Source organism: Dendrobates tinctorius, unplaced genomic scaffold (assembly GCF_039654945.1).
Source record: "Dendrobates tinctorius isolate UK_male_01 unplaced genomic scaffold, ASM3965494v1 ptg000024l, whole genome shotgun sequence".
Classification (NCBI taxonomy): Eukaryota; Metazoa; Chordata; class Amphibia; order Anura; family Dendrobatidae; genus Dendrobates; species Dendrobates tinctorius.
Genome location: NW_027361692.1, coordinates 17,256,024 through 17,283,514, shown reverse-complemented (window position 1 = coordinate 17,283,514; position 27,491 = coordinate 17,256,024). Strand labels below are relative to the sequence as shown.

Here is a 27,491-nt window from a genome sequence, read left to right as displayed (position 1 = left end):
AATCACCAGCAGGGATAGAGGGAGTCGGCTGTCTTAAATCCCAATCTGAAACCCCAGATCTCCAATTGTCATCATCATTATCAGGTGGCAAGCCTCTGTCAATCAGATCAGCTCCATTACCTCCAGTAACCACCAGAGGGAGCCCAGAAAGAGAACCCACAACCCCTCTGTCGATCTGACCAGCTCCACTACCTTCAGTAATAACCAGAGGGAGGCCAGAAAGCGAATTCACAACAGGTATCTACAACAACTCAGCTTGGAGGTGGCGGACTTGCACTCAGGTGTTTTGCAGCACCCATTAACTCAAGGCTTAGGGCATGTGGCTCCCAGGCAAGTCTTAGCGGAGCCCAAGACCACTCTTCTGGCTCGGTTCACTGGGGTTGGGATACATTCACAGCTTTTAGGGTTACCTGTAAACTTTATTTCAGGTTGCCTCCTCACTTCTCGGAGCAACGGACATTCTGGTAGTAAAGCAATCACAAATCTTCCCCCATGACTAATTTTCCGTGGTCCGGGGTGCACCAGTCTGTTCAGGAATATGTAACTACCTGCAGTACTTATGCACATTTTAAGACAAAGGCTCTTCAACCTTTGGCGATTCGGTGAAGACCATGGACTCATTTATCTGTAGATTTTATCATTGACCTACCCATATCATAAGGTAGCACTGTAATATTGGTGGTCCAGAACAATTTCAGCAGGATGACTCATTTCATTACGCTACCTGCTTTACCGAAAATTTGGAAAAAATGTTGTGCTCTCTTGGGCATTGATCTTTCATTCTCATTCACTTTTCATTCTCAGCCTATTGGGCAAACTAAATGAGTGAGTCAGAATCTTGAGAAATAACACGTGCTTTGTGTCCGAGAATCATAAGGATTGGGTCTTATTTACCTTTAGTTGGGTTTAAAGTGAATATCTGTTGTTATGAATCTACTGGCAAGTCACCATTCTTTGGGCATATGGCTTTCATCCTCATTTCTGCTCTTTCAATAAGAATCGTTCTTCAGGAGTACCTGAGGAGGAATGGTTTTCTTTGTCTATTACATCAGTGTGGCAAGGTGTTCTTAATAATTTGAAAGCGGTAGTGTGCAAATATATGAGCATGGCTGATCAGAGACGCTTCGTGGGTCCAGACCTGTGTGTTGGTGATATGATGTGGTTGTCCTCGAAGAACATTAAGTTCAAGGTTCCTTCATGGAAACTATGACCCAGATTCATCAACCGCTGTAAAATACTTGCATTAATCAATTTGCCTTTCGCCTTGTTTTGCTGCACACTTATAAGATTCATAAATTTTGTCCTATGGGTAGGGGAGTTCATCATGGGTTCTTATAGATCCACCCATCCATTCTTTTTGCTGCCTCATAGCGACTGTCTTTGTTATATGGAAACATTTGGGATGATGAATGAATCCGTATATCCACCAAACCCCTATATGATACCTATTTACTTGCTGACATGCATGCGCACTGACGCTCCATGTCCGGTACATCTGATGATGTCTTCTGACAGTGGGTCTCTGCCCGTGTCCTATCTGCTCCACTAACGTGATGTGGGTGGTGTCAGATGAGTCGCGGCTGGTCCACCCCCATTCTTGCCCTCGGCTGCATCTGGATTCAGGATGACGTTGGCGCTTTATGCGCTGCCACTGCAGCAAGAAGCAATACAACCCCCATGACGCAAACGAATCAAATCGCCTGGATTCATATTGTGAAGACTGCCATGATAGGTTGAGAGGAGGGATTTGGGTATTTAATGAGCTTGAGTATGCCATGACGACACTCCCCCTGACAAAGGCACACCGCCGAAACGCACATTGGGGAAGTGGCAGCATTGCTGTTACACAGGTAAATATGTTTTCTGACTTTGCAGCATAGCAAAATGCATCAATATATTCAGGTTTTCCCTGGTGTTCATAGTACATGCATTTTAGTATCTAATTGGTATTTCAATGTTTACACTGGCTTTACAATGTCCTGAAATTTTACCTGTTCATATCACAGTATAATTGCTCCTGTAACAAAACTCTCCTGTAAGGCGGTGGAGCCGCATTCCTGGCTCACCATTTAAATATTTTTGGGTTACCTGCTTTTTAATGATTTTATGCTATATTTTTGTATGATATTTCAATAAAATATCCCTTTTTGAATAGTTCCTGCTGCGCCCTTTCTTTTCTCCATATGTTCTCCTCAGAGGAGATCTTATTTACATGTATAAACATGTATAAATATACTGTATGTGTGGTCAGTACAAAGTTATGACATGAATTATTCCTTCCAAAGACCATACTAAGGACCTGGGGGCACTCATTATGGATGGAAAAAAGGCAATTCTGGCAGGTAAATAGGAAAGGGTTCTTTACAGTTAGAGCAGCCAGACTGTGGAATGCCCTACCACAAGAGGTAGTAATGGCAGATACTGTAACAGCTTTTAAAAAAAAGGGCTGGATAATTTCCTCAATACACATATTATTGTGTGTTTTAGTTAAATTAATGAAAACATATACAATTGGTTGAGGAGGTTTGAAATTAGGTCTTTTTTTAACCTATGTAATTATACTTCCTAAGACGGGCCATCCCTGCCCTGCACACACATGTGATGGACAAAATTAGATGTAAACTGTGCAACGCCATCAGTGGCAAGGTCTTCATAACGACTAATACGTGGATCAGTAATCATGGCCAGGGACATTGCATCTCCCTAACTGCCCACTGGGTAGATGTAGTGGCGGCTGGGCCAAAGGCAGAAGTCATTCTAGCGGATATATAACCACCACTGAGGATTGCTGGATGGTCCTTTGGCCAGGTTTCTGCTTCTTCCACCACTTCATCATCATCTCACAGTAAGACCTGCACCACCAACTTGAGCTCAGCCAAGAGGAAACGACAGCAGGTGTTTCTTAAACAGGCTCTGCAGAAGATAATTTCTCTAGGAGACAAGCCGACACCAATGCAGAGTTATTGAAAGGAATAAGAGACCAGGCAAATCTGTGACTCTGAACCTGCAACGAGGCATGGTCGTGTGTGTGATAATGGGCTGTGAAGCTTGGCAAGCTCTTATGCATACTATGCTTGGCTCAAGTGCTAAACTTGGTGGTTCAGTGGTTTCTGAAAACCTACCCAGATTTGCCAGAGCTACTGGTCAACATACGCCTCAGCAGCACCCTTTTCTGCAAGTTAGCTACAGCTGCCACCACTCTGGCAGTGCTATAGCACCACAAGCAAGTGTCAGATCACCGGCTGGCGTGCAACGTGACTATGTGCTGGAAATCCACACTGCACATGCTGGCAAGACTTTGTGAGCAGCAGAATCCAGTTGTGGAATATCAGCTCCAACGTGCCTGTCAGTATTCAGGTCAACCTCCAAACATAACAACTGAAATATGGATGGCTGAGATTTGTGTGGTTCTCCTAGACTTTGAGGACCCCACAAAGATGGTGATGCCATGCTAAGCAAAACAATCCAGCATCTGTTCCTACTTAAACAGTTGCTGCTCACAATTAAAGCTGAAGCTTTGCATGTGGATTAGGTGGAGATTGAGGAAGACAGTGTGATACTACCCAGCCTCATCTCATCTGCTTAGCGCAGAATGGGTATCAATGAGGAGCTGTAGGCGTGGGGAGGAGAAACTGGAGCTGGTGGCAAGAGCAAAAGAGACTAGTACCCACACAAACTTTGTCCTGTCTCTCCTACTTGGATGGGCTGAGGGACTGAGGATGAAGAGATAGCAAGTAGGCGTCATGGTGGAGACAGGGAAGTGTTGGCTGTAGTGAGGTTGGCACATATGGTTAACTTTATGTAACTCTGCTTTTCCCATGAACTTCTCGTTACATTCATTTTGAACAAAACAGATTACTGGTTGTTTGCCCTGCTGGACCCACACTACAAAGAACCTTGCATCTCTCCTTCCTGAGGTGGATAGATCTAATACAATGGTGCAAAATTCACATCAGACAACACTAGCAGCAGGGGGCAAGATTCCTTGCTCAAACAAGGAGAGGCTAGGGAGACACACACCAGGTACAGCAGAAGCAGAGGTAAACTGTGAAAGGCCTGGGCCAATTTCATGACAGCCTCCCAGAGTTCAGGCTCTGATGACTGGGTATTTTTGACAAGGAGGGAAAAGTTTTAAAAGATGATCAAGCAATACTTGGCTGACAAAACCGTACTCAGTAGTAACATCAGGCATGATGCACATTAAAAAAGAGGGGCTACACATGTACAAGGATTATATGCGGGATATACCGAAATAAGCACTGATGTTATAGATGTCAAAAACTCAAATAGCAGCATGGGAGTGCAACATCTTGTCACATGTAACGACACTGTACAGGACTCTCAGTCACTTAAAGGGGTTGTCCCCTTTTACAAAACTTTCTGCTGTAAGCTTTAGTAATTTTATATAAAAAATTGAACATTGCTTTCCATCTGAAGGTCCAGCACCAGCTTGCTACCGCTGCTCTAGTATCTCTTGTTTGTCTGAAGCTCTGATGTCACGTCATGGACTCTGCAAATGCTGTGAGCCCACTCCATGTCATGCCCTCCCAACTATCTCTTGTGATAATATTAGAAGAGGTGAGGGCACTTTTTATAGAATGTAGCGGTTTTTAATTCACACACAGTCATAGAGGAGTAATACAGCTCTAATATAGAGGGGGAGATTACAGTGTTATAGTAATCAAAGCAGAGGCAGTGTTGTGTGGAGGCACTGGGCAGCCTATTTCCTGGCTACATCCCCATTTTATGTAGGAGCGGTGCGTTGAAAGGTCCATCTTGATCATACTGCTTGATCACAGAGCATTGCCTGGACTAGATAAAACTGTATTAAGGGCCTGTCACGCTAAGAGATATCGCTAGTAATATCGCTATAACTTGTGACGTTATAGCGATATTGCTAGCGATATCGCTATGTGTGATACTTACCTACAACCCGCTCCCCCGCTGGTTATCGCTGATCGCGCGAGAACGTCCTGGACTGTTTCTCTTCGTCAGCTTCCTGCTGTGATGACGAGCGACGCGTGGAGCCGGGCGGGAGGACGCAGGCTCGCCTGGTGTGACAGGTAAGTAGCGACCCCCGTCCCCAGCGATGTCGCTTGTGAGATCTGCCTGTGTGGCAGCTCACTAGCGACCACTTAGCGAAGTGCCAGCGATCCTGACCGCGTCATATCGCTGGTCGGGATCGCTAAGTGTGACAGTACCTTTACTTCTTAGAGCAGGATTAGAAATGCTTAGGTATGCAGTCTTTCATCAGTGTTAATTACTGGAAGTAAATAAATATCTTGAAAATGGTAAGGATTTAAAGCAAAAAAGAGGAAATTTACTTAACTGGCAATTTATATAGTGTTAAACAGCAATGCTCTAGAGCAGGGATCACCAACCTGTAGCTCAGGCATTACATGTGGCTCGTTGCTCCATGAATTATGGCTCACGACTTGTCTGCCAACTTGGTGCATTAGCTCCAGGTCTAGCAAACAGGTATGAAGAGCACATCGCAAAATGGGGAATTTTGTGAGTAGTCCAGCACAGAGGAGCAGATCTGGATGCACATTTACTGGTCTAAGGGGTTTAAAGATAATTTAAGTATAGTTTTCTGGAGACAGGATGATACTGCCTTTTAGAGGAGGTGCTTGAAGCCGGATGTGACAGTGTGTTGGGAGTGCTTGATGGCAGAATACTGATTGGAGGTATTGTGGGAACTCCTTCACCTTGGTATACTGATTTGGGGTGATTTCTACAGAAAAGCTATGGTTATCATAATACCAGTAATGGGGGGCTTTGGTTACTAGGACCGTGAGGGGCTGTGAGCTGGGTTGGCTCGCAACCCTCTCTCAGAGCTGAACATGGCTCACGACCATCTCTAAAAGCTGAATGTGGCTTTTAAGATCTTCCCTAGAGTAAGATACACCAAATTATTAAGAAGAACTTAAGTTTGGAACCTTTTTACCTTTCCATTCACCAGTAATGAAGACTACACCAGCTATGAGCTGCCATAGATTGGAGAAGCAATTTAAAAGGGTTGTCCAGCCTACATTGATAAGTCTGCAGTCGCACTGCATGCGCTGGGGGATTCACCAGTTTTTGAGTCGGGACCGGTGTGTACATATGCATTATACATGCAACTCGACCAGTGGGCACGGTCTCGCTCCATACACTTGTCACCATTTATTGACATGACCATTCAGTAGGCATGGCCATCCAGTAGGTGTGGCCTCATTAAATACAAGTGTATGCAGCGAGGCCACACCCACTAGTTGGGTTCTGGCCAGGAATATGTATAAGGCATACGTACCTGCCAATTCTGGCACAGAAACCGGTAAATCCCCGCACAGCACAGTGCATGCGCTGGTGGATTCATAAGTCTGCAGTCACACAGAGTAACTGAAGACATCAATTAGACCTGACAACCCTTTAAGCCAATTTCTGACTTTAAGTAAATCTATAAGTCCTTCACCTCTAATAAATTCATATATTTTAAAGCCTTTTAAGGACAAGATATTGTTACTTGTTTAGAAAGAATAACCATCGAATGCTCAGGATTGACATATTTTGGATTCAGTTTACTCGTGTGACATTCTTTTCTCTATTAGATTCATAAAGCTGTGTCTGTAAAAATATAATACACAAAACAAAGGTGAAAGAACACACAACGTAAAGTTCACTTGTAAGTCTAATAATCTTAGAATCAAAATGGTGATAGATAGTGTTCTGATGAATGGATGGTTGGTTTCCAGGCAATAAGAACATGATGAACTGTAGATGTTGTATGACATTGTAGATTTTTAAATCACACCTTCAGACAGATAAGGTGAAAGAAAGATGAACGGCCGTGCAAAGAACTGTCCTATCCATTTCATCTTCTGTCAGCACTGAGAGAAACTGAATAATGTGAAACACTATATGAAATATAGTACAGACCTCCACTAGTGTAACATCTCTACCAAGAACCCATGCTAGAAAATGCAGCAGTATGAGCAATTTGGACATGAGCTTTCCTCTTGAAGAAAAATCTAACCGTAAGAACTCGTCTGTAGAGTGAGAATGATCTGCAGATGTGAAAGCATGCTTGCTTTAGACACATCAGCAGTTAAAATAGTATTGACAGTAACACAATGTAACCCAATAACACAACCTTAAATATTTCATTATGAGGATAAGCATAGAAAAGTTGTCAACTCCAAAATGAAAGATATCCAAAATGAATAGGTAATAGTGATGAGTGAATGTGCTTGAATAAGGCAGTATCTGAGCATGCTCGAGTGCTAACGGAGTGTCTTTTGTGTGCTCAAATAATATGTTCGAGTCCCCACGGCAGCAAACACCTAATAGGCAATCTCTGCATGTGTTGCCGCTGCATTACAGCTGCAAGACATGCAGGCGCTGGGAATCGAACATATTATTTGAGTACACCAAAGGCACTTGGTTAGCAATCTAGCATGCTCAGATAACACCTTATTTGAGCATTAACCCAAAATGACACTTTTCTCTAAATCCACACACTATAAAATTTTGTGCTTTCTAAGCAAAGTGACCCATTGTAAAAGTAATGCTTGGATTATTCACCAAAAGAATTTAATAACCTTTTAAAACTATTGTACAGGCTGGAAAAAATTATAGCTGTTACAGAATTCTGAGATTAGTTTGATGTGAATAAAACATGTGTTGAACTTAGGCTTGTTTCACACTAGCGTTACAAGGCGCAGCGCACGGCCGCCGCTAAGCTCTGCCCCCAGCCACGCTCCCTCCAGTCAGCTCCTCCTCTGATCGCATGATGCTGCATGCGATCAGCGTACCCTATACTTAGCATTGGGTACGCTGGTTGTGTGCTGGCACACTTTTGCCGCCGCGCCGACGTGCGCCAAATGCACTGTTGCATTTTTGTGCGCTCAGCGCAGCGCCAAAAGGGAAGTTGCGCCGGCAAAAGTGTGCCAGCGCACGACCAGCGTACCCAACGCTAAATATAGGGTACGCTGATCGCATGCAGCGTCATGCGATCAGAGGAGCTGACCGGAGGGGGGCGGCCGGGGGCGGAGCTTAGCAGCAGCCATGCTCTGCGCCCAGTAACGCTAGTGTGAAACTAGCCTAAGAAGGAGCGACTATCACTGCATGTATAAAAGTGACGCAGGGAATGCAACAGCCATTTTAGGGTGATTTAAAATACTGAAAGGTCTTCAGAGCTCACTGCTAAAAAAAAAAAAAAAAAAGATAAGAGAATACTTTAAACCATTTAACACATATTCCAGACAGTAAAGGCCCCGTCACACTAAGCGATATCGCTAGCAATATCGCTAAAGCGTCACCGATTTTGTGACGCAGCAGCGATTATTGCTAGCGATATCGCTATGTGTGATACTTACCTCCGACCGGCTCCCCCGCTGGTTATCGCTGATCCCACGAGAACGTCCTGGGCCGTTTCTCGTCGGCCGCTTCCTGCTGGCGCCGACAAGCGAAGAGTGGAAGCGGGCGGGAGGACGTCTTCATCGCCGCATCTGACAGGTAAGTAACGACCGCTGCTGCGTCACTACATCGCTGGTGAGATCTGCCTGTTTGGCAGCTCACTAGCGACCACTTAGCAATGCACCAGCGATCCTGACCGGGTCATATTGTTGTCGGGATCGCTGGTGCATCGCTTAGTCTGACGGGGCCCTAATATGTTGTACAACTGCTACAGTGAAGAAACTGAGTGTAGTAGTCCATAAATAATACTGATATTCAATTATGACTGTGAGGTAGTGATAGAAGAGGTGACAGCAGCAGTACCATACTCAGTGTAATTGAGCCATGATATTATACAGCTGGCATTTGTACTGCTGCATTTGAACTGTAATTACAATTTTCAGAAGTCATATGGCAAGGCTCATTAGAGGGTCAATATTGAATTTTAGGATTACTACTTCCAGTAGGTGGTGATAGTGTTCAAGTCCTTCTCTTCTCTGAAGAGGTAACTTGCATATTTAATTTCCTAGCGGAGCATTGCATGGACTCTATGTCTCCTTACACAGGCATGCCACTCTGCCCAAAGACAGACGTTACCCTATAGATCCTATACACAACTCAAAATAAAGGCTCAACCAACCATAATAGACTATGCTATAGCTGACCCTACTCCCTCTCTCTTCACCATGACCTTTTCACAGAGGCTCATTGAACCCTTCAATACAAAAAATAGGATTTGACTATTGTAATTATGTACATGCTTTGTTTTAGCAACCAAAAGCAAGTTATAGTAAAAAAACAGCACCTGTTGCCAGTGTGAAAATTCCAAGATTCCTCTTTTTTATTTGTAAAACTTATTGCTGTTAAAAATGGCAAACAGATTCATTTAACACAAAACCCTGATTTAAAAAAAAAAGTCATTTTCTGTTCATAGCTTTTTTTAAAGCCAGTAGTTTAGTTTGGGCTCATATTATTTAGACTAGGTGACAGCTGAGTCATCCAGTTAATCATTGCGTTTTGTTACTATGAAGAGTAGGGCTGTTGATCATAGGCACGGTTCATTCTAGATGACCTTCAATATCAGTTACTGGAGTGCCCATTTGTATTAGCCTTAGAAAAATACTGGGAGCACATAAAATATAGTATATTTTGGTCATAGACATCATTTTGACTCCATATATGCAGCTAATCAAAGAAATGTGACATCTTTTCCATTCCCCTAATAGCAGCCATAGTTGCAGAAGCATGATAGACAGTTAACTGAGTGAACAGATTGTATGAAATTAGTGTGATTGCTCATATATTCAAGAGGGGTTGGGAGCCAGTGAAACTAAAACACTGCTTAAAGGGCTGAGATGAAAGTGAGGTATAAATTTAAAGCTCTAGATTTAGAGTGGTTAACCTGAAATTCTGAAAGATTCAAACTGGGACAATCGTCCAATAAGTTAGAAAGGGAGACAATGGTTGAAGGTGACATAAATTCTGTAGGTACTAGCTAAACATCTTGATATTTATGGTAAATAGATAATTCAACATCTTGGTTTTGGAGTTTATCTGTATGAAGGTACACAAAGGTTCAAGGGTTATCATGAATTAAACTGGGGATACATGGCAGTCCTTATGGCTGCTTTATCCTAAAAGGGGACAGAAATTTTAAAGTGGATGTCTTATCCTTTAGTTTTATCAGATACATAGGCTAGAAAGAATTGAGAACTAAACATTAGGGAGAGGAAAAGGCCAAAAAAAAGTTAAATGTAGATACACTATGCAGGCATGGATATTGCAACTATGGCATAAGGCTTTACATTGCTTATGGATTGAGTTAAGGGTTTAAACATTTTGTGACATTTCTTGAGTGGTGGACTTGCTGCTGTTTGATTAAGTAGGTGTGAGATAGCAGGAAACGGAGGATGCAGTGACGAGCAGGAGGCAGAACAAGAGCTAACGGGTTTATAACAGGGAATACTCCACGCAGGGAGGTAATGGGTTAATAGAGAGTAACCATGAATATTATGTCTATATAAGAATAATGGTTCATGAAACAGGTAAACTTATCAGTCTGCTGGTGTCCTGGCTGTGTAGGCTTGCAATCACACGGTGGTGTTCACTTAGGTGACACGTAAAGTCTATGGCGTGATCCTGAAGATAGTTTAGGAGCTGGCTCCCGACAAAGGCGGTATATCCAGGCTCTCCTAAGCGTGGTCCTGCATTACCGGGTTGACGAACAAGCGGTGTCACAGTCTGTAGAATCACCAAAGCGTGGCTCAGTTTATCAGTGGCAGCAGGGGTGAAACTGCCCAGCTCTGTGGGAAGCACCAGGTCAGTCTTGGGCCGTGAGCCCACAGAAATCAGCAGGATGCTGAGAGGAAGCTTCTCGGTGTCAGGAGTGAGCGGACTTCACAGCTACTCTCTGCTCACAGTCAGTGCGCGCATAGGCCGGGGAAATACAGCACGGAATGAGGTATCGCGTCGCTGACAGGAGAGTGAACCAACCTGCTCCAGCTGCACACCCTGTCTTGCCGCCAAGTCTCCAGCTTTCCCACACGCCATCCCCAACACACCCCTACAGTCCAGTGCAAAGGTCTGTCCGGGTCAGAAAGCTTTCCCCCTAGCAACGACAGCCCAGACAGTTCCGGAACTGGCGCGAGAGGTAGCACTGGCCCGGTCCATCTTCCTACATAGGCTAGGAAGAACCATAAAACCCCTGAGTAGAGACAAGTGGATTGATCCGAGGAGGATCGAATTTGGGTAAAATTTCCTGAAATTTGGGGCTGCGCATGAAATAAAACATTTTGAGATTCGATTCATGGTTTGCAATAAACTTGCCCAACTGGGGCTCATACTGATCACAGACGAGAAATCAACTCAAGGGTGGAAAAATGATAATGTGTTGCAAAGGCATGCAACACCAAGGGGTCTACAACATAGAGCACAACAATGACATACAATTTTGTATTACCATACACATAATAATTTTTAAGCTTCCAAAAAAAAACTGTGGGACATAATAGATTGAGATGAGATAAAATGGTACTAGGATACTTCTGAGCTAGTAAAGGCAGATGAGGAATATAAAAAAAATCTTATAAATTAATTGCAAAAAAATAATGATTAAAGTGATATGGATAATATGATATGATAATGATATGTATATAGAGGAGCGCCGAGAGATGGCTGCTCTGGCATGAGGCTCCTGAGTTTTTTAGTTTTTTACCCCGTTTAATTGTTAATTCTCCCTTTGGTTCACTCAACATTGCGTAGCTACAGGATTCGGCAGAGCTGGGAGTAGTGTGGAGACTGCGATCAGCTGGGACCGGTGTCTTTCTGTCCTCGTGGAGCTCCGTGCCTGGATTCAGCTGGGAGAGAGTGAAGCTGCTGGCTGCCTGCCTTGTACCCATTTCCAGCATGCAGATGATCCCAGGATAGGAAACCTGGTGGTGTGCGGTGCTGGAGTTGTTCTGGAGATCTTGTGGTCCACATGGAGCTGTAGGGCTACAGGATTCGGCAGAGCTGGGAGTAGTGTGGAGACTGCGACCAGCTGGGACCGGTGTCTTTCTGTCCTCGTGGAGCTCCATGCCTGGTTTCAGCTGGGAGAGAGTGAAGCTGCTGGCTACCTGCCTTGTACCCATTTCCAGCATGCAGATGATCCCGGGATAGGAAAGCTGGTGGAGTGTGCGGTGCTGGAGATGTTCTGGAGATCTTGTGATCCAGGTGGAGCTGAAAGGGTGAGCTGGGCAGGTTTGGACTGACTGTTGGTGTGTCCCCTGATGTCCCTGTCTTGTTGCACCCATGCCCTCCCCCCCAGCAGTGCTGGGAGCACCCTTTATGGAAAGTTGTACATTTAACTCTGCTAAGCTGTGACTGTTCAGTCTTTATAGCTACAAGCTGAGTGTAGTCATGGCCACGGCACTCTGTAAACCTACTCTTATGATTTCAAGGGACGATTTATTATTCTGGAATCATCCGCAATTTCTCATGGACTCCCCTTCTTGGAGCATGATTGCTAATTCAACAATTGAGTACATAAAATCCATTACTTCTGTGAAACCTGTGGAGGTGTACTGCAAGAGAGGTAGGAGAGGAGGAGTCCTGGCACGCCTTCGGAGGAGAGGGTTCAGAACAGCTCTTCCTTCACTCCACTTGGCTAATGTCCGTTCCTTATCTAACAAAATGGAGGAACTGAACTTACATTGTAACATGAGATCTGATATGGCCAATTCAGCTGTTCTTTGTTTTACGGAGACCTGGTTGAATGACACCATCCCTGATTGTAGTCTGGATCTACCTGGTTTTGTTATCTACAGAGCTGACCGTGATTGTGTAGCTTCAGGTAAACAAAGGGGGGGGTGGGGTATGTCTCTACATCAACACTAGCTGGTGCTGTGATGTTAACATACTGGGAAAAGGTTGCTCTCCAGATCTAGAGTACCTTGCACTCAATTGTAGACCATTTTACGCTCCAAGAGAGTTTTCATCTATGGTTCTGGTTGCAGTATATATTCCCCCTCAAGCATCTGTTAAAGCTGCTATTGGTGAATTAGCTTGCAAAATATCAGAATGGGAGAAAGGATCTCCTGAAGCATTTGTGATCGTAATGGGGGACTTTAACAAAGGAAAACTCAACCTGGATCTCCCCAAATTTACTCAACATATAAACTGCTTCACGAGAGAGAACAATACGCTTGATCACTGCTATACTGTCTTAAAAGGGGCCTACAGGGCAGTGAGGAGAGCAGCAGTGGGCTTTTCAGATCATTGTCTAATTCATTTAATTCCAGCCTACAGGCAAAGGTTGAAAACATCCAAACCTACAGTTTATACAAAGAAGACATGGTCTGAGGAGGCAAAATTGCAACTGCAAGCATGCTTTGAATGCACGGACTGGGAGGTATTCCAGGAAACATGCTCGGGTCTGGATGAATGGGTTGATGCAGTGTCCTCATATATCCGTTTTTGTGAAGACACGTTTATTCCATCCAAATCTGTCCACTTTCGGGGAAACAACAAGCCGTGGTTTACAAATAAAGTCAGGTTGATCCGTAAGAGAAAAGAGGAGGCTTATAAAGCAGGCGATATTACTGAATTCAAGAAACTTAGGAACTCGCTATCTAAAGAGATCAAGTTAGCCAAACACGAGTATGCAAAGATTCTGGAGGAAAGGTTCTCATCAAAAGATACTAGATCTGCATGGAGAGGATTAAGAGACGTCACCAATTATAAAAGCCACCCCACTATAGTGAACCCCAGCAGAAGTCTGGCAGCAGAGTTAAATGAATTCTACTGCAGATTTGAGGCAAGCTCTACACACAGTGGCTATTCATCTCTAAGCTCCTCAGTCTGTTCATATAAAGATCATTCATTGTGCAACACCCAAGTAGTGATCTCCGAGGCAGAGGTGATACGCATCCTGAAGGGACTTAAGGTCAAAAAGGCACCTGGCCCTGATGGTGTATCTCCAATGTGTCTGAAAGTATGTGCTACCCAGCTTGCCCCTATACTGACAAATATATACAATGTGTCACTGAAAGAGTGCGTTGTACCTCAGTGTTGGAAAAATTCCACAATTATCCCTGTCCCCAAGAAAGTGGGATCCTCTGAGTTGAACGACTATAGACCAGTAGCACTCACATCTGTAGCTATGAAAGTCTTCGAAAGAATTATGATGTCCCACCTGATAAAATTCACGCAGAAGCTATGGGACTCGCTTCAGTTTGCCTATAAGGAGAATCGTTCGGCAAACGACACTGTCAATCTGGCACTGAAGTACATTTTGGATCATACAGATGAACGGCACTCATGTCCGGATTCTTTTCATGGACTTTAGCTCAGCGTTCAATACCATTGATCCGAATTTACTTCATAAGAAAATGGTAGCTCTTGGAGTCCCTCTCAACTTATGCTTGTGGATTTATAACTTCCTGACAGCCAGGATACAGAGTGTAAAAGTTGGACCATTCACTTCGGACACCTTGGTCACAAACATCGGGGCACCTCAGGGGTGTGTTTTGTCCCCGTTACTGTTTTCTCTCTATACGAATGATTGCATCTCTTCAGCAGACTCAGTAAAAATCTTGAAATTTGCCGATGATATGACACTGATTGGTCTCATCAGGGGAAATGCTGAAGACTTGTATCGGAGTGAGGTGGAAAGAATATATGACTGGTGTAAAGCCAATAATCTTGTACTCAACACTAAAAAAACTGCTGAGATGGTTGTGGATTTTAGGAAAGATCAACATGAGATACTTCCAATCTACATCCATGACGAAGTGGTTCTTAGGGTCACAGAGACCAAATTCCTTGGTGTTATCATCTCTCATGATCTTAAATGGGGGAAAAACGTGGATGCTGTTATAAGAAAAGCACAACAGAGGATGTTCTTCCTGCGTCAGCTGAAAAGATATGGTTTGTCTAAGAATCTGCTGATCTTATTCTTTAATGCTGTCATCAGATCTGTGATTTGTTCCTCTCTGATAGTCTGGTATGGGGGAGCCACTGCGCATGACAAACTCCGCTTACAAAGGACTTTCAGAACAGCAGAGAGAATTATAGGCTCCCCCCTGCCTAAAATCCAGGATCTTTATGATAAGAGTATTCAATCCCACGCATTGAAAATTTCATCCGATCCCTCTCACCCGGGACACTCCTCATTCCAACTACTCCCTTCAGGACGTCGCTTCAGAGTCCCCAAATGCAGCACCAACCGCCATATGAACAGCTTCTATCCACTCTCTGTTCAACAATTAAATCGTCATGTGTAGACTATATACTGTATCTGTCTTGTTAGATGTTACTTGTTGTATCTGTTGTTATATATTATGTTGCCTCTTTGCCACAAAGAATTCCTTGTATATATGTAATATGTACTTGGCGATAATAAATTTGATTGATTGATTGATTGATAACTTCTAAGGGCATTTTTTTTTTTTTACTTAAGAGAACCTTTCATCAGAATTTAATAGTAGGAAAAAAAAAATCTGTTCCAGCTCCTTTAAAAAATTTTGTTTCTTTAATAATTCCAAAAATGGTGTATTCACACAATAAAAAAAACTCCACAGACAGTGGGCAAATATGAGTGCAAGTGACGTGTTTCGATCTATTGCAGATCTTTCTCAAAAACAGATTTTTTTTCCTACTATTATAAGATGACATCTCATCAAGATGGAGTTCCGTGCACCTGATGGTCTGGTTGGTGAGCTGGCTTTGGTTTTTGTACCATTTCTTCTTACTATATCAGAATTTAATACCCCAAACTAATTGCATGTATATAAATGTGCTTCAATGCTGAGTAAATTCTTACCTTTCGGCCAGGGTCACACATGCGAGAAACTCGGACGAGTCTCACACATCAATATCCGGCACTGCCGCCAGCACTCGGGAGCGGAGCATGCAGCTGCATGTATTTCTATGCAGCCGCACGCTCCGCTCCCGAGTGCCGGCGGCAGTGCCGGGTATTGATGTGCGTGACTCGTCCAAGTTTCTCGTGTGTGTGACCCCGGCCTTCTTGTAAAAATTAGTTTTGCTGTTTTAGAGTCTTTAATTGTTGACATTGTATGTTAATGAGTTGCAAGTGCAGTGGGGTGGACACTGCACTCACGGCTTTCATGCCCTCTCCCTATTCCCTGCTGTCTCCCCGTTTGTCAGTGAATTTGTTTTAATTGGGAGTATGGAACTCTTTCATCTGTCTCTTTCGGAGCTAAACCTTTATGCAGTTATAAATTAATTGAGCGGAATTCAGAAAAAGACAGGTAAAAGTGTGACAAACAGAGCAGCCAGGAATGTACAGGAAAACAAAGACTGCAAAAGGCAGAAAATGATTTTTTTTTTAAATAAACCCAAATACAAAAATTGTTTTTAGCCTATGCATTTAGGTAAAAAAATGACCCCCAAATGTGTCCATATCCTTGAAAGAGGAAAAAGACAAAGTACATTGTACATAAATATATACATGAAGAATTCATAAGCTTGTGTCCATAAATACTCATTATTCAACACTACAATTCATATATAATTTATCAAAACTAATACATTAATAATCAGCAAACATAATTTTAGATCGATTCATCTAAAGGACACATGATTAATAACTTGCTTTGCCAAAGATTATCTGCCTGTACACTACAGATTTATCGTATATATCTGCTAATGGAGTATTTAGCTTTTCTGTGGCCTGATTTAAAAACCTCCAATCCCCAAAGAAAAAATTATTAATAAAAAGTTCAAATCCAAGCTAAAAGTGTCCTTCTAATAGCTTAAATTGAACATCCCTGTTATACTTTCTCTACTTACCGTATATACTCGAGTATAAGCCGACCCCACTAATCTTGCCACAAAAAACTGGGAAAACTTAATGACTCGTGTATAAGCCGAGGGTGCACTGTGGTTGGCCTCAGTTATGCTGCACAGTGAGTGGCCCCAGTTATGCTGCACAGTGAGTGGCCCCAATTATCATGCAGTGAGTGGCCCCAGTTATCATGCACAGTGAGTGGCCCCAGTTATCATGCACAGTGAGTGGCCCCAGTTATCATGCACAGTGAGTGGCCCCAGTTATCATGCACAGTGAGTGGCCCCAGTTATCATGCACAGTGAGTGGCCCCAGTTATCATGCACAGTGAGTGGCCCCAGTTATCATGCACAGTGAGTGGCCCCAGTTATGATGCAGTGTGTGGCCCCAGATATGATGCGCAGTGAGTGGCCCCAGTTCTCATGCACAGTGAGTGGCCCCATCATATTGCTGCTGCTGCCTCCCTTAAAAAAAAAAAAAACCTGTATACTTACCTCCGTCGCTGCCCCCTGCTCATCAGCGTTGCGCTCTGCAGTGACTGTGCAGGCAGAGCGCGATAGCGCTCTCTGACCTGAATGTCACTGCAGAGGACGCAAGACAGCAGAGTGCAGGGACAGGTGAATATGCCTCCCAACCCCCCCTTCATACTCACCGGGTACTGGCGCTTGTCTCTGCAGCTCCCCAGCTTGTTCCACGTTGTCGGCGCTGCTCTCTTCCTGGTTCAGCGGTCACGTGGTACCCGCTCATTAAATATGCGCATATTTAATAAGCGGGTACCATTTGACAGCTAAAGCAGGAAGAGAGCAGCGCCAACATGGAACAAGCAGGGGAGCTGCAGAGAAGGGTGAGTATGATCTGACACCCCTGCTCCCCTTCCCCCGCCGATCCCCCCCGGTATATGACTCGTGTATAAGCCGAGAGCGGGACTTTCAGCCCCAAAAAATGGGCTGAAAATCTCGGCTTATACACGAGTATATACGGTGACTCTAACCTGTTAAACATCTTCACCATCCTATTGGCTGCATATTTAGGCACTATCCATATTAAATGTAGTTACAAGAAATCTGTCACTAGAAATTTCTTTCGCTTTTTTGCAGCATTTTTGTAGTATTTTTTCTTCCCAATGAAAGCAATGAGAAAGTGAAGAAACGCTGCGAAAAAACACTGAGAAAAATGCAACCAACATTTTTGGTGAATAAAATTAACTTTCTTAAACATTCACTGTAGACAAAGTAATCCACACCTAAAAATACTGCAAATAAAATGAGGCAAAAAAGGTGAAAAGTCAGCAAAATGTGCATTTTGAACGCAGCATTTTTACTGCCAAGAGTGCAGGTTTTGGCTGCAGAAGAAAAGCGCAATGAAAATCTCTTAAGCCTTATAAACTAGGTCGCTATGTTGATACTGTACATGCACAGAAAGTAACAGCCAACATTAGTATTGTGGTGCCTACAATTGTTAAATGAAATTAGTAAAACATTAGCAAAACCTTAACATTTTTTGTATTTTTTTTCCATAATTTTAAATTGCCTTTCAACAAAAATGCCTTGTGGCGTAGTAACGAAATTTAGGCTCACGACCAGAAATGAAAAGGCAGCAACATCATGCAGTGTGGTTGTTAGGTCTATGTTATGCGGTTTATAAATTAGACAGCTAAACAGGTATTTAAAAAAGAATATTTGACTTTTCTTTAACCCCTTCCTGACAGGGCAATTTTTCCATTTTTGAGCTTTCATTGTCTCCTCCCCTTATTCCAAGAGCTATAACTTTTTTATTTTATGTCAATATAGCTGCATGAGGGCTTTTTTGTCGGACTAGTTGCATTTTTGAATGACATCAGCAATTAAATCATAAGATGTACTGGAAAGCAGTAAAAAATACCAAGTGTAGCAAAATAGCAAAAAAAAAGCGCAACTGCACAATTGTTTGGGGGTTTTCTATTTAAAGCTTTCATTTTGCAATAAAAATGATGTGGAAATAGGATTATCCACACCATTACTATTATGACAATACACAGTGTTAATTTTATTTGTGGCGAAAATAATTAAGAACTTTGTAAAAAAAAGATTTTCCTCCATTAAATCAGTAACTTTATTCACAATACAGATGAACAAACATACACTTTCCCAAATAAGCAAATAGGATTGTCCTGTTCCCATAATTATGCAGCCCAAGTCAATAAATCTCCAGGTGACTCACAGCAAATTGCATAACCAGGCCAAATAAATTCTCCTTATCCAAAAGTGTGATGCCCTTGCACTCATGGAATCCACTGTCTCAGTATTCTGTTATGGCTCATCTAGTGAGATGAATACACTAAGTACACAGAAGAGAAAGATGAAATGCTACAAAGAAAGTGACTGTAAGAAAGGGATTGTAGCAGAGATTGTACCATTAAATGAAATGTTGCAGTAGACAGCAAGCAGGGATTGTACCTGTGTGAAGAGAGGAGAGGAGGTGGATGTTAATTATCGGCCATTGTAATAACTGCATCTTCAAGATACTTTTGCTGCAGTGATACTTGTGCTGTAGCGAGACAAGTGCCAGACCCCACACCCCCAGACCCTAAAAATAGGCATATCCCGTTATTTTAAGGATTTTTCTTTTAAACAAATCAACTTTAGATAATGAATGCTGGTAACATTTGTCAACACTACTTTGGACTCTTTAGTTTTAACTACCAGTTTTGATACCTAGGCTGATTTTCCAGACTAAAATAGTAACTAAAAGCAGCAACAAAATTTGCCAATTTAAGTACTGGACATGCACACAGCTGTTTGTGCAACAGATGGGTTTATTATGATACTGCTCATGGTCAAGGCTGTCAAATTATCCAAAGATTATTATTAGTGATTAATCGTGCTCTTTACATTGGTCAAGCCAGCTAATTCCTTAGTTTTTTTGCAGTAATCAAACATGACATATTTGGCAATAGTTCTTGCTATCTGCCCATTTGAAGAACAATTTCATATGAAATTAATAAAAACTACATTTGAGACTAATTGGTTGGTGTTTCAGGATCAAGAGCAGAAAGCATAATAAACATTTTTTTGAACGTGGACAATACAATAAAATACCTACATGTAATTTTCAAGAATGCATTACATCTCATCTAAACTGCATATGAAAATATAGTGCATTTTCCTTTTAAAAGTTATTAATTTATACATTGCATCACAGATCAGCTATATATTGCTGCCAATGAAAATCTATTTCTAGTATAATGCTTGTTTCTGATATCCTGTTGTGTGGGTTCAAGCGTTTCAGAGCTTCTGGTTGCCAGAAAAGCTTGATGGGCTAAAAATATAACATTTTTTGCCAGCTTTAACCTAATGAAAATCAAATCTATTCTTGCAATAAGCATGCAGTTAGCATGTTTTTTTCCATTATGCATACTAGATAATTTAATGTCCTATATTACTGTACTTGTCTGTTTATATTCTTCCTAAATTTTAGTTCAGATAAACTTAAAAAGTGACTCCAGTGCTCAAACTATTTCAGCAGACAATACACTTTGGGAAATATACAATTTAGCATCAAGATAAGCGATGTCGATCACATTTATATTAGGGTCAAATGAGTTATGTGTTACAAAATCAATTCAATGTTTTCATCGAACTTACATGATTAATACAAGTACAATACTATTCTATTCCAGCAGTACAGTAAAACCACTGTGCCAGTGGTAAAAATAATGACTTTTACTTGCTCATTGTGAGAGGTCCAGGAGTAGGAGTGAAATAAGATAAGCATTTTGATATACTTTTTATTTAACTAATACAAATTACTTCTCCAGAAAGCCAAAAAATAGAACTATCCTTACTAAATTTATTTTATGGAAATCTCCATGACCGCAACACAGGAAGAGATTGACTCCACATACTAATAAGAACAGGCAACACAAATTGGTTAAATTGTCTCTCCCCACCTCCTAACAAATGTTTCATCACTGTTGTCCAATTTTGTCTACTTCGGCTGAATAAGATACTTTTTACCTTTCCTCCTTTTGTGTAGCTCTATCTACCATTCTTCCCCTTTCCTTTATATACATTATTGTTGAGGTTTCTAAGGGAGAATAAAAGGGAATGTCCCCTTAACTTTAGGTTTTCCAAGCAATTTAATGCTGACTTTTTCAAGAAATATGTGAAGAGTTGGATCAAATACATATTCACTTTGGAAAGAGATGAAAGAATATGGGTTTTAAAATGTCATTCCCTGTACATATTTTCAGCCATAAAGCCATTCGTGCTGCATTAGACAACACAGGTACACTTGAAGCCACTCTGATTCTACGGAGAAGTCTGGTGGAAATTCTGCAGCTGTTTTAAGAACAGGAAGAGATTGGAGAATTTATTTTTTAGAAGTTCCTTCTCCAAGTTGATCTTCCAGTTAACCAATCAAGCAAAACATACACCTTGGTATGCCAGTAGTGGAAACCTTGGTAATTCAGTAGAGAAGCAGTCTCCCAGAGGTTTTTGTATAAGGCTAGCAGCTTTTCAATTCATAGGATATCTGTCACATCTGTGTCAAAACATGCAGTTACAAGGACAGAGCTGGTCACTACGTGGAGATATACTAATATCACGGTTACAGCTGATGTCGGAAACGTGTGGAAGTTTAGTTTTTTAGATTGTGGAGACTAGTTCTTCAGTTCTTGTCCCCCTGTGCTTTGCTAACAGTGAGCTGGTATGCAAATGGCCCTCTGCTGGGAGTCATATATGGCGTTCTCTTCTATAAAAACTACAGCAGTTTCTAGCTTTCAGTTATTTAGTTCAGGTAGATCTGAATCAGTCTGATTCTTTGTTCCTTTGTGCTATTTAGTATATTTTGCTTTCTGACCCTTGGCTTGTATTTTGACCCCCTGCTTGCCTTCTTATTTGTCTCTTGATGTTACTAATGCGTTTTTATCCTTTGTGACGACTACCCGGCATACCTTCCTTGAAAGCAATCCAGTGGACCCCATTATAAGATGAAATCCCTATACAAGGTTTAAAGAGTGAAGGTCGGGGGATCCTCAGATATGTGCCAAGTCTGCCTGAAGTAGCGTTTTTGAGCCTGATTTAACACAGTGTTGATACGAAAAAAGTGGTTAGGTACCGTGTAAGCCAGTAGAAAAAAATATATAAAGTGCTCTCACTGAGAGCACTTTATATATTAGTGTTGATGTAACACATTAGTGTTGATGTGTCCTCTCAAATAGTATTTTTAGCTACTTTTGCCACTTGAATGTTTATTTTCTGGATCTTTGACCAGATTTTTACTTGATCAAAATTAAATCTGATAAAATTCCCTTGAAACGAATAAGTGCTCTTCTGGATATTGCAATTCTTCAATAATGAGTTTGCAGATAATATCACGAATAGAAAACCGTTTTTTTCTGGGGTTACAATCAACTTTTCATCTTGTAGTGTTAAGGACACCTAAACATCCGCTGCATTCGTAGTTACAGGACTCAACAACTTGTACATAAATTTAGAAGAGAAATGATACTTATCTCCCTCTACAGAAAGGAGTAGAGGTAACTCTTGTTCTACTTAGGGATCTTCAGAAATGGAAGGCTGATAACATTCCAATTCAGAATGTGAGATTCTTCCAAAGTAATTTTACTATTCCTGGGTAGAGGACCTAGAGTTATTGATCTGGATTTTTTTTTTTATAGGAAAGGAGGCTACAGAAGACTGAATCTCCTATAATATTAATACCCTAATTTAACCCATTAAAAGTGGGTTGCTACTCTCTGACAACTATTTAAGTGTAAAATGGAGCTTTCTAAGAAATAGCGTATATGTCACCCTGGAAAGGGAAAGAAAGGAGGGAAATGAAATAAACCTCCTCCAAGGGGGTAAATTACCCCATCTGTTTACTATGTTGGGATTCACCTAAGTTCTATTAACCCAGATTGAGACTAACAAGTACCCTCAGGATTAAGAATAAGGAACATACAACATCAATCAGTCCTTCCTTAGAAGAATCTCTTTAGTCAGTGAAGCTTTATAGGCAGCAATTTTGACCTAACATGCAATTAGTGTTCTACAGCAAATTCGGCCTCAAACACAAACCAAAAGCACCCATCACATGATGTGGGGTACAGGGCAAGCTGGATGAGGAGGTACCCAGGAGGAGACACTTCCCAAATGAAAACAGGCTAATAGTGATGAGTGAACGTGTTTGGATAAAGGGTTATCCGAGCATGCTCGAGTGCTAAACCTGTGTCTTCGGTGGTGTTCTCAAAAAATATGTTTGAGTCCCAGGGCTGCCTGTCTCACGGCTGTACAACAGTCACAATGCATGCAGGGATTGCCAGTTTGTTAGCACATGAGCACGCTTGGATAACACCTCATCAAAGCACGTTTGCTCATCACTACATGTGAACTTTTACATGCCCCAAAGGGACAGGAAAAACCCTGAGGGTTGGAGAGGCCATTTACCAGTTTCCTGTTCCAATTAGGGTATAGAGTCAACGCCTCCTATGGTGCAGTCATTGAGGTCAATGGAGAAAATCGAACACTAGTGCCATCTACTCGCAGCAGCAACCTTACTAGTCCATGTTTGCTCCACAGAAGAATCATGAAACATGACTAGGAGCTTTGTTAAACTACAGTCTCCTATGAAGAGCAGAGAGGCTTTCCGAATAAAAAAAAGCCCAATTCACTTCTGTTCTATACTACAACTATGATAATTCACAAATACCTCCCAACACTCACTCTCCACTCTACCAATGACAACCTGACCTCTATCACAACTATTAGTCTCTCACATAATTTCCTTTTCCAGATCTCATGCAAGAAAGAAAACACAAACAGGTTGTACACAGCATTGTTCAAGACATAGTAACCTTTTATTAGCCATATATAAAATTTCACACAGGTGAATTTATTTTATAAATTAAAGTGTCAGTAGTTTGAAAGAAAAAAATGTCTTCAAAGAAGACAAGGAGAAAAAAAAAGGAAAACAACAAGAACAGAATTTACTTTTACACAGTTTAAAGAATATATTTGAAATTCTAGAGACTGACAAGGAGTACAATGGCAGGTTTTCTATTGGCATCAGTTTCTTTTAGTGCATAGTTCTGAATTTTTTAACATTATATACATTTTCAATTTTAGCTGCAGCATTTTAAATATATTTTAGTACCTGAAACAAATATATTAGTAACACTAAGTTTGTGTTTAAGTCCGTTTAATTCTTTTAACATGCCAATAACTCTTCAACCAAACAATTAAAAATACACCAGTATTTGATTATATTTGCAGCTTAAAAAGTCAGCTGAACAGATCATAGAAACACTGCATATTAGGAATATATATGTGATGGGTCTTCATCATCACTTAGATCAGAATCATCATCTTCCACTTCGCCTTCAATAATGGATTTCTTCCCTTTGCAGCAGGAGACAATAAGTCCAATAATGAACACCTGCAATTAACATGACGGAAATTAGGGATAAGTTTAAGCAGGAAAATAGTTGGTCTTGCATTAAGATTGTAGCAGTACTAAGCTTGTCACTGCATGATATTGTGGTGATCTAGGAAATTTACTTTAGAGAGCTATTCCTATCTTCTTATATTGGTGAAATTGCAAAGGGATTGTAAAATCAAGCAACTTTGACATTTGTTATTAAAATTACTCTGTTCTCAGGATAGAAGTTTATTTTTTTTTTAATTGCACAGTTAATAGATTGCTGCTTAGGGCACCAGCCACGGCTGCAATCTGACAACGGTAGGTGAACAGGTGTAGTTCCTACATCCCTTTCCAATTGAGGTTGCAAGCACAGCAGTGCAGCTGGAGATCGCTGAAGCACACCATTAGCTCCCGAACCCTGCCAGAGTCAGAGTCACTGCACCTCTAATGCTGCACAGGCAAAGCACCCTCATAAGGCGACATTGGGTGTGCACAATTCAGCCCAGTGGTGCAATGATGCCGCTGTCCCAAGCTGACAATCAAGCAGTATCGCACACTTCCACGGCAATGAGGAAGCCAAGAGATGGTACACCCCTGAACAAACCTCTGATGAGAAACATTTTAAATGCTTATTCACGTGTTATTTCATGTGCAAAACTGCAAAAAGATTGTAAAATATTAGAAACTTTTCAATTTACTGTTCATTAAAAATCCTTTGCATTCTCAAGAATGGAGTTTTTTTTCTTTTTACATCAGTGCATAGGTTGCTGGCCGAGTGATCATGCATAGTGCTTACAAGTAGGTATGAGCGTACCCCCATGGAAGATTGGGTTCTGGTACCTGACCCAAACTTCTTTTTAAAGTTTGGTTCAGGTACCAGAACTGTACCCAAGCTTGAACCAGAACCTCACTGAAAACAATGGGGACCTGAACTTTTGAGCTGGAAAAAAATTTCCCCTCTCTCGCTGCAATGGACTTCCCCAAGAACTCCAAACACTGCAACGGACTCCCAGAGAAGTCAGTGTTCGACATTTAGCACTGGACACTAACTGTCCGGTACAAACTCCGAAATTTTGATTTCTGGTTCACTCATCTCTACTTATAAGCTTTTCAGATAGAGCATGTAAGCACTGCTCTGAATGTGGCCCAGATCACTAAAAAGCACTGTCTGCTCTCAATCCTGGCCAGATTCACTGCCCATTTAAATGCTGTAGAGGCAAAGATGCATCATATAGCAGTATCGAAGAGTGTACAGTATAGGCCAGTGGCACGACAATACTGCTTGTCTGAACGGTCAATCAAGCAGAAGGCCATCACTCCCTAGTAAAGCAGTAAGCCAGGAACTTGGGGAGCGCTGTGCACTAGAACAGAGAGAAACCCTTTAAGTGCTACTGAAAACCACTGGCAATCGATCATCAGTTGTGAGACCATGTAATTAGAAAAATGAACCTTAAGCTAGTTATATACACCATAGTAGATCAAAAGTGGTTGTTTGGGACAAAGTATTTAAAAATGACTTTATATCCAAATAAAATGTATTTTATTATATATCTTGCTAACAGATTTACCTTTCTTGCTAAAGTTCACATTTTCTGCTTGAGTTTTTTCCCTGTGTGTGCACGTCATAACAAGAAACGACACGTACGTGGGCAGGTTAAAGTGAACTCTGACAGTGCATGTACTATGTTTGAAGCACAGTTGCTCACAGTGCATGTATGGTTCAGAGTACCTATATTTGTGGCATCACTTATGATGACTAGTGGTGAGCGAGTATACTCGTTGCTCGGGTTTCCCCGGGCATGCTAGGGTGATCTCCGAGTACTTTGTAATGCTCGGAGATTTAGTTTTCGTTGCCTCAGCTGCATGATTTGCAGCTGCTAGACAGGCTGAATACATTAGGGGATTGCCTAACAAACAGGCAATCTGTACATGTATTCAGGCTGTCCAGCAACCGCAAATCATGCAGCTGAGGTAACGAAAACTAAATCTCCGAGCATTACAAAATACTCGGAGGACACCCGAGCATGCTAGGGGAAAACCCGAGTAACGAGCATAGTCGCTCATCACTAATGATGACACGTTGATTGGCGAAAAGCAAAATTACATAACATTAGGAAAATAAGCAATAAAAAACCCCTCAAAAAACAAATAACCAATCATTTAGATGGGGTGTCCTTTGGGGATACTTTTTTTTTTCTTACTTGAATGCATGAAATTGGGGCTAAAAATAATTTTCGCAATTGAGTTTTATTAACAATTTTGCACCATATGCCTCCTATAGCGGCTATATTACACGGTTTTAATGGCTGCAGAAAGCGTTAGCGGGTTCGGCCTCTATCTTTATCTGATAAGATATTGGAGGACATCATTTTGTGGCACTTACTATTATAGGTTCTTATCCTGCACTTGTTAATGCAGCTTCCCTAAAGACTGAACAGCTCCCCAGTACAAAAAATGCCAGATGGTGCGAGAATATGTGACGAGACCATCAGTCTTGTTCAATTGAAATCCTGATTAGAAAATGGATTTTAATGGATATTAGAGAAGACTGATGGACAGGTCCGGTCACATGTACATCCACCAGCAGCCAAATTATTTTTAGACCTAATTGCATGCATTTAGTAAAAATAAATTGCCCCCGAAAGGTGGACAACCCCTTGAAGCACACACAAAGCTATTCCACTAGGAATTGTTTCAATAGAAATTAGTAGTTCTTTTTTCTTTTATCACTTTTTATAACCAAGAAAAAAAAAAATCATAAAAGGTTTGTTTCTTATTAGCTTAGTCAGTATAATTTCTTTACAGATTCTCATCTAAGATAATAATGTAGCGATTAGTTTTTTGTGCTATTAGCTAAAAACAATATACATCTCCGACATACAGGTAAGAATATTGGAAGTTCTGCATTATTGTATCCTGCATTTCTGGAAGGATCTCCAATGGATATTCTTTAAGGAGCCTTAAACAAAGAAATTGTACTTACACCGATGAACACCCAATTGCCAAAGTAATAAATGGTGCCGAAAAACCAAAACTTATGCAGAAACAAGTAGGTCCTAGTAATTGTACACTGATCTGGAAAAGAAAGAAGAGAATTTATACACATTGGCAATACAGCCCTAAGTGTCAATAGCAGTATTGGCAGTTTACCTTCTAGAAGATATGATATACATATACACATACGACTGTAGAAATGGCTCATACAGCCTGTAACAGCTTTGTGTGAACTAATACAGGAGCTATTGATTTTTGATTAGTGGGTAGATAAGGACTCGTATATCCACTGATTGAACACGTTTAGGGGGAAATAATTGAGTTAAAAAAATGTTAAAATAAGTACGCCTTAATTACACCTGGGTCTTGAGAACAA

The 27,491-nt window shown here is 41.4% G+C and overlaps 1 protein-coding gene across 3 annotated transcripts in view; it reads right to left on the bottom strand.

Moving 5' to 3' along the window:
- Window positions 1-23,535: 23,535 nt before the first annotated feature.
- Window positions 23,536-27,491, bottom strand: part of LMBRD1 (LMBR1 domain containing 1) — a 270,632-nt gene continuing 266,676 nt past the window's right edge. For all 3 annotated transcript variants that reach the window (XM_073569390.1, XM_073569389.1, XM_073569388.1), the window contains exons 15-16: window positions 27,105-27,196; window positions 23,536-24,136 (exon numbers count right to left, since the gene is read on the bottom strand). In XM_073569390.1, coding sequence (XP_073425491.1) covers window positions 24,014-24,136; window positions 27,105-27,196 — 215 coding nt within the window. In that variant the 3' untranslated portion in view covers window positions 23,536-24,013. The remainder of the gene's footprint in view (window positions 24,137-27,104; window positions 27,197-27,491) is intronic.